This window comes from Gasterosteus aculeatus, chromosome 3 (genome assembly GCF_964276395.1).
Source record: "Gasterosteus aculeatus chromosome 3, fGasAcu3.hap1.1, whole genome shotgun sequence".
In the NCBI taxonomy this organism is placed as follows: domain Eukaryota; kingdom Metazoa; phylum Chordata; class Actinopteri; order Perciformes; family Gasterosteidae; genus Gasterosteus; species Gasterosteus aculeatus.
Window position 1 is genome coordinate 7,880,074 of NC_135690.1, and position 14,929 is coordinate 7,895,002.

The 14,929-nt window shown below is 44.3% G+C and overlaps 1 protein-coding gene across 3 annotated transcripts in view; it reads left to right on the plus strand.

The window, feature by feature from the left end:
• The window catches only part of ece2a (endothelin converting enzyme 2a), a 44,088-nt gene extending 33,725 nt beyond the window's left edge, over positions 1 to 10,363 (plus strand). Inside the window, exon 4 of one of the 3 annotated variants that reach the window (XM_040170338.2) lies at positions 9,270 to 10,363. In XM_040170338.2, the coding sequence (XP_040026272.1) occupies positions 9,270 to 9,560 (291 nt within the window). In that variant the 3' untranslated portion in view covers positions 9,561 to 10,363. Of the gene's footprint in view, positions 1 to 67; positions 348 to 4,007; positions 4,524 to 9,269 lie in introns of those variants that run through there. The other 2 variants (XM_040170339.2, XM_040170340.2) reach the window with 2 other exon arrangements.
• The last annotated feature ends 4,566 nt before the right edge of the window (positions 10,364 to 14,929 follow it).

A 14,929-nucleotide genomic window follows, 5' to 3' on the forward strand; every position in this document is an offset into this window, starting at 1 on the left:
CCATTTTGTTTTTTCGCTTTCCACTCCCCATGTTTTTTTGTTTTTGTTTTGTTTTTTGCATCTCCAGCCTCACCTCCCTCTGCCTCTCCAGCAACAAAATCTCCACCACCCAATTCCTGAGTTTGTTCCAGGGCCTGTTTCCATAGCAACAGGTTTCCATGGAAACTACGTGACAGTGCAGTGCTTTCCATCCCGCCAGGCGAGAGGTGCTCTCAAAGTGAAAGTTTTCCTCCTGTCATTTACTAAAATCAAGATGAAACCGTGTGTCGGATTTTACACTTTTTAAATCAACTGAAAAATGTCTCATTATACTAATAATTTATGCAATTTGAATAAACTTTGACGGTCTATTGAAAAAAATGTAAGAATACGAATCTTATTATTCTCCAAGTATAAGTAAGATTCCTAAATCTCCATGAATACATCGTTTGAATGTCTATTGTGTTCAACATTTGTCCAACACGTCAAGTCTCTGCCTCACATGCTGATCCACTCAAAAAACCCCGACGTGTCCATCCTGTTCATTCTTTTTTCCATCCTATGAAAGCATCAATGTGATGTCTCTCTGAGCCTCTCCGCAGTGCACACAGAGGCATCCAAGGGCTTGAAATAACTGCACCACTTGCCAAATGATGCAATTACACAGAAAAAGAAAAAATCGGACTCTGTGTTTATGCTGCTTTAGATTTAGAAACAGACTGGAGGAACAAGATAACAGCGTGACGTCTGTAGGATTTATTCTCCTGTGTTACATGTTCAGAGCGCTTCTATTGCTTCCACTTTGGAACTACTTTATGTGGCCGGTTTGCTTTGACGTGTGTTAAAATAAGGAATGGCCCGCCTGTGTCGGCGTCCCTGTGTGCTGTGGGTTTTGTTTGTAGCCAAATGATGGGTTCGCTACGGGGCCACGTGGAATTTTCACAAGAAAAAACCGCAGCTTCTTGAATCCAACTCGCTCGCCAGTTCCCAATCAGAGCGAGAGAGACGGACCGAGGGACCGACGAAAGGGACAGACAAGAAGAGCACGAACAAACAGAAGGGGCAACAGTGATGGAGACACCGCGTTACGCCTGCTGCTGCGGGGGGGTCGCCGGCTCCTGCTAATACCAAAATGTTTGGTCATGCTATCGAGGTAAATGAGCTGCGCCGATGTGCACAAATGAGTCCGGTGCAGCAGAACTGCAGAGAAAAGCTCGTATAGCAATGTTTAAAGACGGGAAGGTGTGAGGGCGGCTAAGTGGGCGAGCTTCAGGGCGCCCCGCTGCCGCTCTACAGACGAGATCAGATGCTGCAGATACAGTTCACTTTTACTGAGCACTATTCAGGACACCTTTTGAGTGTCTCTTGAATTGAATGGGACATTTTTTAGGTTAGACAAGGTGGCTCGGTTAGCATTCGATCTGAACAATTTTAAAGACTGGGTTTTTAAAGGCGTTTGAAGTTGCACAACATGTATGCTGCTGATGATTTTTATTGGTTGAGAGCTTAGTCGTGCAGTGTAACTTTCTCCATCTTTGATGCCTGTGGCGAGATGCAAAGGGATTTGTTTTGGGGAATAGCTCAGGGAAAATAGCTCTTGGTGTTTTTGTTGTTACGGTCCATAGAAATCAGGCTAACATGCGATGGTGAAAATACACACAAAATTGTACTAAAATCATATTGGACAAAAGCATATCAGATATATCAGAATCTTATTTAAGATTTTATGTTCTCCTACATAATAAAAATCATTTTTTGTGTGTTATTATATGAGCATGTGATAATGATTGATAACAAATGTTTTTATTTAATTGTTTTCTCATTGAAAAGTGTTTTTGACACGTCACCTCCTTATTAGTTACCATTGGTTGTGTTGCTGTATCTCCTGGTGCTGAAGTACAACAGACAGGGAATTCCTCTGGCTATTAAATATGTATTAAAGCCTCATTGGCAGTGACTCAGTCCCACTCCAATCACTTCAACATCAACAGTGAGTGCCGCTGCCCGATGACTGCGGGCGGCAGCGCGGTCCGGCCAGGTGGAAGTAGTGAAATGAGCCCTGGTCAATGCCCGTCCTTGCCTTTATGTCGTGCCTGGTGCATTTAATGACACCATCAAGGCGTGGGTGAGCGGCAGCTGTCCAACCTGCAGTGCTTTTGGTGTGGTTTGTCATATTTATCAATGAAGTATGAGGAAAATGAATATGCACTTTTACGCCCACAGAGATGTGAGTGGGAAGAGCTCTACTTTGAATTACAAATATGTTGTAAAATATAAATGATAACTAATAAAATGATGAATCATAAGTTGTCCTGGTAATCTAGGTGTAAATAAGCCCAGTAAAGAATTTTTCTCACCTTTTGCTCCACTCGCCCTCTGTACTTCCACACATACAGTCACACTACACTGAGCTCCGACCCATCACGTCCCCCTGGGTCTGCAGCTCTGGATGCCTGTGAAGGCTCCAACGCTCGGTGCATAATGAGACAGTAGAAGCACAGTTGAAGAGCAGCCTGCTGATCTCGTATTTAATGAGGCCCGTCCCCGTTTTGTGCGGCGAGCGAGAGCTGCTTCATCATTTTTGGGCGGGATTACAGGAAAAGGACAAGAGTGCTGTCTCACGGCGCGGCGTTGGAGGCCAGTTGCAGATTTGAACACACCTCATCACAGCCTCTCGTACAGGCCGGGAGTTAGGGGACGTATTCTGTCACATGTCTATTTTTCAACAGCTTGAATTCACACTTTTCATCAGCTGAGCGATACACACGATACTCTTGGCCCGAATGTTTACTTCGCATTGCTGCAGCGGTTTGAGTTGTGAAAATCCTTCATCAAGGCTGCAATGTTTCAATGTGTCTTGTTCTCATTGAGGAACCTCTAAAACTGTCAGTTTGCAAATATGATTGACATCAGTGTAGTTCAACGGAAATTGAACTTGTGTCAATTGGCAGTTAAAAGGCCCGCTGTACAGAAATCCCAGAAGGGACTCCATGATGACCGATGGAGAGTTCGCAGCCTTTGACTCTACTTGGCTCCGTCTGTCCTGTTGCACCATAATACTGTTGCTTATATTCTGGGCTTTTCTCATTGCTCAAGCCCTTGGCCTCAACAACAAATCCGATGTATGCAAATACTTGTTTATGACTTTATTTCTGAGAGATGAAGGAATAGTCTAAACAAATTCAATAAGTAATGCTTAGGAACAATCCATTTAGACTGTTGTTACAGTTTATGTGTATTAAATAGATTCACAGACTTACTTTCTTGCACCCAAACTTCATCAATATATTAGCCGTAGTTGTGTGTGTTTTTTTTTTATATCTTTCTTTTTTTGTCAGGTTGTTATGGAAACTGGCCCGCCCCCGTCTGCAGCAGTGCAGTGCTGTACGAACGTGTTTTCTACCTCTAATTCTCTCCACAGTCACTCAGTAACTAGTTTTACAGTTATTCAGCTTCCACTTGCACACAGAAAACAAAGTGTCATTAGGGAAGCATGTTGGCGAGTCATGTTGTGGAACCTGTAATAGGATCGCTGCATATCTTGGTAGTGCACGATAACCAAAACGATGGTATCTGGAAAGCAAAGGGGAGCAACTTTTTCTTTGTCGTAGGATGAGTCACCCAAAGGTCTCCAGTGGGTGGAGACCTTTGGGTGAAGCGTCACAGAGGGACAATGCTGGGCTGCACTTAATGACAGTAGAGGGTTTAATAGGACGCTGAAGTCAAACTTTTTTAGACCTGTTGAACCTTGTTTCTTACAACCCTGTCTTTTCTACTTGTCTGTCCTTGCACTAGTACTGAAGTATAGCATTCTAGCCGAAAGGAACGTAAGCTCACCGGTCATTTAGGAAACGTTCAAACAGATGATTAGAGATCATCTATTGCCCCACTCTCGGGTAATAGTTTGAATTTGTAACGGCCCAATAGGCAACGCTTGCTGCCATTGCACTCGATGCTGAGATGATGTTTCTTGACATTTCCATTGGCAAATTTTGAATCATGTGACATTCCGCTGCTTTTATTTTTAGTGGCTCCCCGGCGCTGCTGACCCACTGAACAGACTGGACTGTGTTACTGGGCTTCTGGAACTTCCACTCAGCTGTTCGCCCCCCCCCCAATCCCGCGGGAGACCCCTTCAGCAGTCGGACACACTGGCCTATTTTCCTTCCTTTTCTGCATTCCTTCCTCTCCGCTGCTGCTAAACACTTCATCTCCCCGAGATCACACTTCATTGAAGTAGTTGTTTCTGTTTTGGCTCTTGAAACTATCAATACTGTCTATCTCAATTGATCTTTGCTTTTTTTAAATTTCCGTTAGAGCAAATCAATATGCCTTTGCAGTTTAAGGCCGATAAACAAAGTTAGAGCCGAGTGTTGCTAAATGGAGAATGACTGTAAAAAACTAATTACCAAGCGGTGCTGAAGCAAGTCTCCCCACAAGAAAATGGATAATTACGTATAAGTGCAAGCAAGGGCCTGATAAGTGTAATAAGTGTTTAAAAGGTAGCGTTTGATTTAGAGACTTTAATAAAAAAAAACATTCTGAAACACAGATGAGTCTGTTAATGCCACACCGAGTAAAACGTCAACACGTTTCAACCAAGAAAAAGTCTCATTTTCGCACCAAGAACGGCATTAATTGATTAGTTATTTATTCCCATTTAAATGCTGCTGAGATTGTTATTGAGCAGTGGGGTCAAACTGAAATTCAAACTCAAAAGGGTCAAACACACACACAGGATTGTGCGTACAGGCATTAAAAGCGGTGCGAGGATGCTGCGAGCGTGACGGTGGGCGGGTGTGGGTGTCTGAAGTGTGTCTCCGTCTTTCTCCGCCGGTGTGAAAAGAATTTCAGCAATTAAAGCCAACATCTCTCTGGTCCCCGATGGAAAGGAAAGGCAGAAAGGGTGAGGAGGCTGTGAGAGGGAGTGGGAGAGATAAAGAAGCGAGCAGAGATAAAAGCCAGAGACGGATATTTTTTTGAGGAAAAGGGAAGAAAGGGAGGTTTTAATTTTAGCTCGGCATGCCGTGTTGCTATGAAGGGAGAATGTGGCATGTGAAGATGTGTATTGGTTACATAGGGGTCAACACGGCACGCTGACCCTAACGTTACATCTCATAGCATGAGCCCACTGTTGAAAAGGTGACTGACGGCAAGAGTTTCTGCCTATTTTAGAGGAAATGACCAAAGCAAAGCTTTTTCCTCAGATAAGCAATGACCCAGTTCCCGAAGTCTCTGTCTTTATTGAACGCTGGCATTCACCTAAAGTCAACCCGCTAATTAGACTACTGACAAACACTCTTTTCTCACACTCTGCCGTGTTTGTGTGTTGGCGTTTATCTCCACCGTAAATATTCTGTGTGTCGTTTTTCTGGCGCGTGGCCGTAGAGCGGCTCGTTGTCCAAACCTTTGTGTCCGTCTCCTCGTCCCAGCGAAGGACCGGAGCTGCTCTGTTCTGCTGCCTGGTGTTTTTGTGTTGAGAGGTGTTTCGTTCTGACCTACATCCGTTACCGTGACCAGCGCTGAACTTCTGTCTCCATGACAACCCGAGGTGTGAGAGGGAGGGAAGCGTCTGCCTGCGACACTCCGAACCCCCACGAGCCGATTTATATCAGAGCAAATGTCTTCGAAGCTTTCTGTTCTAGAAATGTGCATTTTGATTTAGAGTCAGTGTTTTGCGTCATGTTAACTTGTGCGCGGGACAAGGGTGGATAGATGTTGAGGTAGAAGAGAGAAAAGGTGTTTTTGACGTATAATCTATCTATGCAGAGGTGATGCGGTGTGAGCGCAGCAGAGGGGACATTTAGGGGGAGTAAAGGTGGGTGAGGCAGGGAGATGGAGGTCAGAGAGCTTCCCTGGGATCCATCACCATGGGATTTTTTGTCTGTATAAAAGAAAAGCTCAGATAACAACAAGGTTGTTTATGTTGTTTTACGCCTATGCATATGTAGCACCTATACTTTTGTTTCTAATCATATTTGTTTATTTGGGAAATATTTCAGAGGAAGACACATGCAGCTACAGCCCACTCGCTCAGACACATTTATCCCTGTGTCTTCAGGGCAGATGGTGCTTCACGGCGTTCGTTCATTTGGCTCTTGAGGACGGGAGCTTACAGGAAGAATAAGAGCAACTAAGGGATGAAGTCGGGATGGAAGGATCATCGAAGCATAGCAGGCAGTTGCGCCCGATAAAGGGAAGAGCAGAGCAGCAGATCTGCCTTGTTAGGAGACCGGTGTTGGGACCTCATTCGCTTCCTTTTCTCCTCCTTGTTCTCAACACAGTAACATGTTTTTGCCATCCACGTGTCTGGTGGTTGATTTCAAATACTGATTCCTTCCGGGATGTGCTGCTGTGAGCGGGTCTACAGAGCTACAGGAGGCCTGTGAAAAACCCCAGACAAGATGGGGGGGAATCTATTCACTATGAAAATATTACCTAAATAAAAACCTCTGTGCACAATTTCATATACTTGTTCCTGGCTGCATGTTTAAGGGCTGCAGCCACGTGTGTGTTTTTGTGTGTACTTGTGTCTCTAAAGGAGACCGTAGTGGTTCCCAGAAGTCAGCTGAGCAGCCAGAGCACCGTTGTTCTCTGCCCACTTCATGACTGGGCAATGGGGAAGGAGTGTGAATGGACAACAAGCCTTGACACACTTAATAATACCAATACAATTGTTTGTCTGCACTCTGCTATGTGCACAGTTGTGCTAATAATACTGTTCTCTACTCCTGTCGTGTCATATTGTGCCGTTCCTGTGCTGATCCCGGCACAATGGTTTATTTTCTTATTTCTAAATAAAGACATTTTTCAGTTGGTTGAAAACAATTTACTGGGTGCTGATGATAAAATAAACGGACTAGCCTCATATAAATCAGCCGTTCTCCTCAAATGTGCTTCTTGTCCCAAGTTTAACACTATAATTCTCTCAAACACTGTTTTGAAATGAGGAGTGAGGTTTAGACAAGTTCATTGGCTTTCTCTATTTAGAAAATGAGAGCCAGGATCAAAGGTGCCACTCTGATTTTACATCCAGTAGAACGATTGACATTAGGATAGTGTTGACCATCTCTACGTGGCAGAGGGATCACCTGGAACTCCTCCTGAGGATCTGAACTCCGGATCTCGTGTTTCCTTTTTGTTGCAGTGAATTCAAGACGGGTCAGGTCACTCAGACACAAGCTCCTTCCACAACACTGAATAATTCAGGAGAGGCCATGATGCGATATGTGTGTGTGTGTGGGGGGGGGGGGGGCTTTAGTGGAGTGTGAGTGTGTGAAGATGGGCGCTAACAGAGTGGTTTCCTCAGTCGGAGTCTCCTCCCTTCAGCCCTCCTCCACCTGATGATTTGGTTAGAGACTCGACATTAGACCAATTCAGGATGAACGGAACAAACCTGCCGCTGTCGATCTTCATCGTAGTAATGTCACCTCTCTGATATGTGGGAGGAGGATTTGCATAGTGCCACAGCTGTTGTCGTAGCACCTACGCTTGTTTACGCGCAGAATTTTTACAAATATGACTCATCACGCACTGTAATCTCCCCCCGAGATACCCACGATGGGACGGGCTCAGCTTGTTTACAAAAATATCACAATGAAATATTGAAGCCGTCCCTCCGGCTGCCAGCGCCGGCTCCCGAGGCGCTTGCTGTACTTCGGTGTCGTCCGGACTGGCGGTGACGTCAGTCCTCCAATAAGCGGCAACAATAAGCTCTCGAGTTACTGTGCACAGGTACAAAGTGTGCACCCATACATCTCACTGTCATGCATCATTGCTGAAGGGTGAGGTCAGCATGATGCAATTGATCGACTCCTCACTGGCGAAAGCCTGCGGAGAGCTCGAACTGTGCTCTTGAGTTTTGTGATTCCAGCAATCTGACATGGCCGTCCGTGGAGATGTGTATTATGTGTAATAATGTACTTTTAAGGGAAAAAGGAAAGATGTGCTTATCGAAAGTGTTAGAAAACAGTCCCCATAGATCACCCAACGCCTGACTCGCCCACTGCTGTGCTTTATATCTTTATATATTATATATATATTTATATTATATCTTTATATATATATATATTTATATACTCATTTCATCCCATATTCAACGATTCCCCCTCATCATTCCTCTAGTTTTTCCTCCATGTCACAGTGCAGAGTAAATAATTCATGTGCCGGGCTGCTTGCTGGTGGAGATGAATCATGTGAGGAGAGCAGGATACACGTGCTCGTCTCAGAGCGACTCCTCTCTCCAAGGAACCCATGACAGCATGGGGGAGGGAGGGGGAGAGGGGGGGGGGGGGGACACTTTGCTCCTCCACAGCTTTAAAGGCCACATATGCTCCTTCCAACGGGACACGACCAACCCGGCTTTCGTAGCTTAACGCTCAGCTATCCACCGAGAACATATAGCAGCTTTTACTATATCAACACCCTGTGGCATTAGAGCCTCGTGAATTAACTCGTGTGAATTATGTCTCTAGAACAGGTTCAACATGTTTACATGTTTACGTTCAGTTCACTGATCCCTTGAAACGAAACATGTCCATCTGGTAGTGATTGGACGAGAAGCACAAACTCCATATTCACCTCCACGCCGTTTCCACACAAATGTTCATCAGTAGATGCATTTTTTAAGAAGATGCTTTTTAAGAAGACACTGTCCCCCAATTTCACATTTTATATGTTCGATGTCCTAAATTGTTCACTGATGTACGAGATTTAGCAGAGGTTTTATTGTAAATTTTGAAAGACAACCTTTGCGTGAAATGTGTTGAGGCCTCATCTATTTAATGTTTTCAAATGGTGCCACTAGATATGTGCTAACAGAAGCGCAATCAATAACTGGCCAGAGAACAATTTTTCGCCTCCACTCACCTCCTCAAGTGTCGCGGCGAGCTGCACGTCTCCTGCTGTGGTGTTTTCAGCCGCACGTTTGGAATCTCGCCACATATTTGTTTTAGTTGTCGACCGCAGCGAGATCGTTTCATCGTCAGTTGGACAACAAGGTGTCACCTATTCCCCGTCGGGTGATGTTGGATCTTCCTCTAGCAATGCATTAGCACAATATGTTGACACTTTCTACATGTTTGATGAATGAAATACAAAACGTTTGCCGCCCACTGCTTAGTGGATTCTTTCCCATCTGCCCCACTCACACTTCTTCCTCCGATGAATCTGCCGGCCTGAGTCAAACTAAATGCGTTTCTGCAAACGATACCATTGATTAAAACGCTGCGGTGTCTTGGTAGTGCGTCCTCTCACACCCGTTCTCTCTTCTGTCTTTATTCTTCTTCCAGGTTGGACGCTGCTTGAAGCCCGGAGGACGGTTTGTCTCTGTAACCTTCGCCTCCCCCCTCTTCAGGAAACGCCTCTATGCTCGCGCAGAGTACAACTGGTCGATCCAGAAGTACGGCTACGGAGAAGGCTTTGAATATTTTGTGTACGTAATGACCAAAGGAGAGGCGCTGAGCCCAGAAGATGCGGCGGTGGAGAAAAAGCTACTGGAGGACGCCGAGTCGCCACCGACCACCAACGTCACGATGCAACTTGAAGATGAGGAAGACTTCCTGTTTAATATTGAATCTTAGCAATTCTGTGACACTCAAACTTCTCCACCGTCCAAAATACAACAGGAACAGACATTTTTACTTTACAGGTATGTCGTTATGTAAGAAGTTGGGGTTGATGTTGGCCATATGTGTTCGTTTAGACATCCATAAGGAAGGATTTTAGTGTATTTTTTAATGCAAAATTTAAACTATGCACCATGAGGCACAACTCGACACAAATAAACTACGTTATATATCATTTTCTCACAAGTTAGTGAATAGTGGCCAAATTTCTATTCAAATCCAGGTGGTTAATGCACCATCAACATTTGCAGTTGTTACACATCCAAAGAAGAATCATAAGAAATAACCTTGTTTTATTTATTCAGACAGCATTAACAACATTTACATGTAGAGGAGAAAACATGTTTGTCTAAACATGGATGAAACAAAATGGCAGTGCCAAATAAAAGGATTTGGCTGATGAAAACGTACCCTAAATGATGACTGCTTGTTGTAAAAAAAAGATTCTCCCAACATTTATAAAAAAAGTGAAATGATATGTAATGATATTTTAATGTTACAGATCACAATCAATACGCCTCTTACATAATGTCAACGTGGAGCCAATTAAGATCTTCTCTTAGAGAGCAGAGCGTCCCTGTGCTCCCAACTAAAACATTATTTTTCAAATGTTTTTAATGATTATGTTGTTTATTCAGTCAGTTTTTGATTCACTTTGGAGTCATTTAAAGAAATGTTTAACCATGAATCATCATGTCTCTGTATGTTCTCCGTTGCTGCTTCTGTTATTATAGAAACTTTTTTCTTTTAAAAAACAATGGCCAGTGTTCCTCTTTCTTCTGCTCATACGCCACAGATATTCACCGCTCTCGGCTTTCATGGTGCGGCACATGTCTGATCATGTTGCGAGTCTAGACACAGTAAATAACGGCAGGACTGACCTGCGTGTGCAGTCGGTGTTAAATTCCATTTATATGTCAGTCGAATTCTACCTTCCTGTGTTTTGGGTCTGCATCTGATTCCAAAGTGTTCTAAAGAAGCCAGATGAGACGAGCAGCAGCCCGGCCTGAGTGTTATTGGTTGAGGAAACATGAGACTTGCTCGGGTCTTGTGCTTTCTGCTGCTTAAATTTAGACCCTGAAAGAGGGAGCCAGGCATGCAGACAGGCAGAAAGGCTGGTGACTGGAGGGGGGGAACCGCGTTGATAAAGTAGAAATCATTTATTTTTAATTCTCCACTGAGATCTAATTACTGCCTATTTTTAAGACTTGGGAAAAAAGGTGCGTGATTTTTCAGAAGGCTCTTCTTTCTTTCCATGAGTTGTTGCTAAACTGTAACTGCAGTTTGACGAAACGCAGGTAATAGTCAGGGACGACGTTCTAGATGCTCTTGATCACATTCCGCCATCTTCCTCAGAAGGAAAAGTTACCCCAGTTGCCATTTTAGTAACTGTTGACCAAACGCCTCCTCAGTTACTGTTGCTGCGCTCACGAGGCGTGTGTTATCACGTGGCACATATGGGTTTAGCGGTGAGATTGTTTTTTATCAAGTATAGTGAAGAATGCATTTTTAGTCTAAATCTGTTCTGCAATCACACGAATATCAACATTTTTCAGTTGTTGTAATCTTTGTGTCTTTTATACTATAAGAAGATTTCAAACTCACCACTGTGATTGGATGTTTAGTTGTTGACCGCGCTCACAAATACACACTGTTTCACACAGCGGCCTCAACCGCTCCGTATCGACCCGAAACTCCTCCCCCCGGACACTTGCACGCTCTATTATCTGGTTCCCATGGTGACATTTGTGTCCAACGTAAGGGTGCTGCTCAGCTGCTTTGCAGCACGGGGACATAAAACATATACAGATGGATTCAGCTCTCAGTGGGATTGGATGAAGGATGCACGCCCCCCCCCCAAAAAAAAAAACTGTATAGTGTGTTTATTTTCTGCTTCCCTTAAAATACAAGTTGTGTATCGAGTGGAAAATGAAATTGTTTTTCCGCTCCCATAGTTACACTGACTGATCTGCAGCGGCAGAGCCCCCGACAGGGAGATCTAACTAGACTGGACTTAAGTTGCATAACACAGAGCGTGCAGCGGCCCGCACGCAGGAGAGGTCTGCTCATCATTTTCTATTTAGCACAAACCTCTTTGTCTTATTTGCGGATCCTTTCATTTTTTGAAGCTGACCACCTGAGTCACCCGGGTGTCTTGAGCTGTGATTTAGCGCAGAGCACTTGTGTGTTCATGTGCCAGAGAGAGATCGGGGGAGCCAGCATTTTCTCTCCTGCTGCTAATTGTCCTCCATGCTCTGTTGCCCAAGGGCAGCAACGACGCTAATCCACTGCATGCTCGATGCCGTCCTCTGTCTTTCTGTCTCTCTCTCTCCCTGTCACTTGTCCCTCCACCACCCTGCCCTCTCAGTCTGCATCGATTGGCCCTGAGTGCTTTGGGTGTGTGGGTGTGATGTGAGGACTCGTGCAACTCGATAGGACTGCTGCATGCTTTAAACAAACATCTGTGGGTTTTCATCAGCCTCCCTGTATGTGTTTGTGTTAAACTGTGTCACGACACACCACTAATGACTTTTTTTTACGCTATTGAACTGCAGCTGCACTCAAAGCATCCTCGGATTCTCGAAGGGAACTTCTGGTTTCCTCCAACCATGGTCCTAATGTTGTGGTTTACTTCTGTTTTACTAGCAAATGAATGTATTGACATCTGAGAATGTAGAAATGTAGAAAAAAGAGAAAAAGAAATAGTGGGGTGTTATTCTTGGAAGATGAAACTCTCTCTGTGAGTGAGCCCCAATGACTCGCTCAAGGCCACTTGCTCTGCACTGCGCGGTTACCGCCGCTCGCGGCGACCCGTCTGATCCGGTCTTGGCGGTAGCGCCGCAACCGCCCTCCTGTTCCCCCTCAGGTAAACACCGTCGCCTCTCTCAGCGTTTTTTTTTTTCTTCTTCTATTGTCGTCCCTGTTACTGCTGTTGGCTCCGTTAGATCCAATAGCTGGCTCAGACGTCGCCATGCTGAGACCCCTCAGAGGCCATGCGAGTGCCCCGAGGGGTCTCAGAGCTGACGTGCACCTATGAAGCAAGCTGCTGCAGCGCGGCAAAGATAAGATTGAGAAACCGCCGGCTATCTTTTGTCGGGTGGAAACCAATCTGCATCGGCTGTTGTGTGCACATGGAAAACCAACTGCCTCTGCTTTAAACTGGTCTGTATATCTGCCCAAATCCCTTGGGGCAACGCAATGGCATAATATACTGTATGGCTGGCTTATGTAACTGGAGGAGGAATATTAATGGATGTCCGCTCAGGATGGGCCGAAAGTGGAATCAGATCAAAGCTCTTTGTTCTCACTGCACATGCTCAGTCTGACCCGAGAGAGTTGCTTTGAGCCGCGCGTGTTCATGTATGTGAGAGAGAACAGCACCGCGGCACTTAACTTAACCGACTCGCCGCTTTGGCTTCTCTGTTTTGCAGAATGCGTGTTGACCGCAGCCCATCGACCAGGTCAGGACACAAGACTCACAAAGTCCTCGGGTTGCATCTATTCCTCCAGCTCACAGTCAAATGACCTCTGACGCTGTGACGTGCAAAACTGAGACTGAGTGTTATTAGAGGAACATATCTCATTAGTTTTTTCAGGTCAGAAATCCTGCATTAGAATTAAAAAAAAAATGCTTTTAGATTTTGATGGTCAAGGTGTCTCAAAAACCAAACCTTTTTTGCCATAACTCAAGAATTCCTATGGTCTTAATGGCCCAAATGACTGATACGATACATTTTAGAACTTTACTGTTTAGTGGAGACAATTATTCGGCGGTAATTTAAGATTTTATACTTAAAAAATGTGTTATCCTTTAAGCCGGTTGCCAGGACACATCTCACATTTCAGACTGTAAACATACCATAGGCCCTTTGAGCCTGAACGAAATGTGACGTTGTCAAATTACAAATTAGCATACAAAAAAAGAAGAACACTGAAGGGTTAGCATGCTGCATATTGGTAGAAGGCGACGATTGAATTACTTTTAAAGTAACATGTTCACAGTGACACTCGCGATGCGAGAGAGCCGTGGCGCAGACATGACACAATCCAATATACGCTGTCATTCACGTTCCTGCCTACCAGCGCAGTCCATTACTGTGAAAAGTGTAGTTGTCCGTGACCGTAGACGGCTACACACGCACGCACACAAAGGACACGGCACAACGTGATCAATATACGTGTTTATTCAGTGCAGTGCTCTCGTCATGCGGACAGTCAATAATCTCTCTGATGGGAAGTCGGTGGGCTACGTTGATGACGCTTTGTTGACGTTCTGTTATTAGAGTGAAGTGCAATTCAGTGTCCCATAAAGATAAGTATCAAAGCGTTGTTGTCAGAACGTCTGGCTTTTTATACGCGTTCTGATACTGATAATCGTCCGACACAATATCCTGACTGACAGAGCAGTGTGGTACATTCTGCAGTACACCTTTTCTCACACTGAGGTCTCTTGATGTAATGAACAGGTTATTCCTTTCCTTGGTACTTTGCTGCAGACAGCAAAGGGTGTTTGGAAAGATTGTGACGACGTTCATGTATTATGTAAAATAAAATAAAATTGCGAAAACAAAAACACAACAAGAGATACGTCCGCATTGTGTGTGTGTTTAGAATATGATAACAAATGGTTGTGATGCTGATTTTTTTTCCTGTGCTGCAGTTAGTTCATTTCCCACCACCCTGAATGCCTTTCATGCTTTCATACTCCTTTTTTTTGTTATTGAGAGTATATGGAAATGTGCAAGCAAAAAGCCAAAAGCGATAAATGGTTGAAATGTGCAGTTTCTGCCGCTGTGTGTGGCTAAACGACATAATGGAGGGAAACACTGTGATAAACCAGAGGACACGTTTCTTTTCTAAAAGGTTTTTGGTGAATTGTTGTATTTTCTGGTGTAACACCCAAGCCAGTGTTTACGTCACAGCTATAACCTACGAGTGAGACCCGATGTATGAGGACACTGGACATGTAGACTGTAAATGTCGATCGTGTGACCCCCCCCAGGGGTCCGCGGTTTAATGAATTCACTCGTGTAGGCTGACACAGAGCTGTTTAACAGATGGATCGCTGTTCCTTTCCTGCTCTTTAATTAAGGATCAGTATTTAATGTCACATCGCTACTGACTCCAAAAGATCCAAAAAATGAGATGATGTTTTCTGATGATGAAGCTACAGGTATGTTGTTTATTTAAAATAGTAATAGTCACTTAATTTAAATTTTCATAGACACTGTCCTATGTTGATTTTTTTCACGGAACTAGTTCGGCCTGTCTGTTAAATGTTATATTAAAATGTCTTAGGACAACAACCATAGCAGAGAATCACA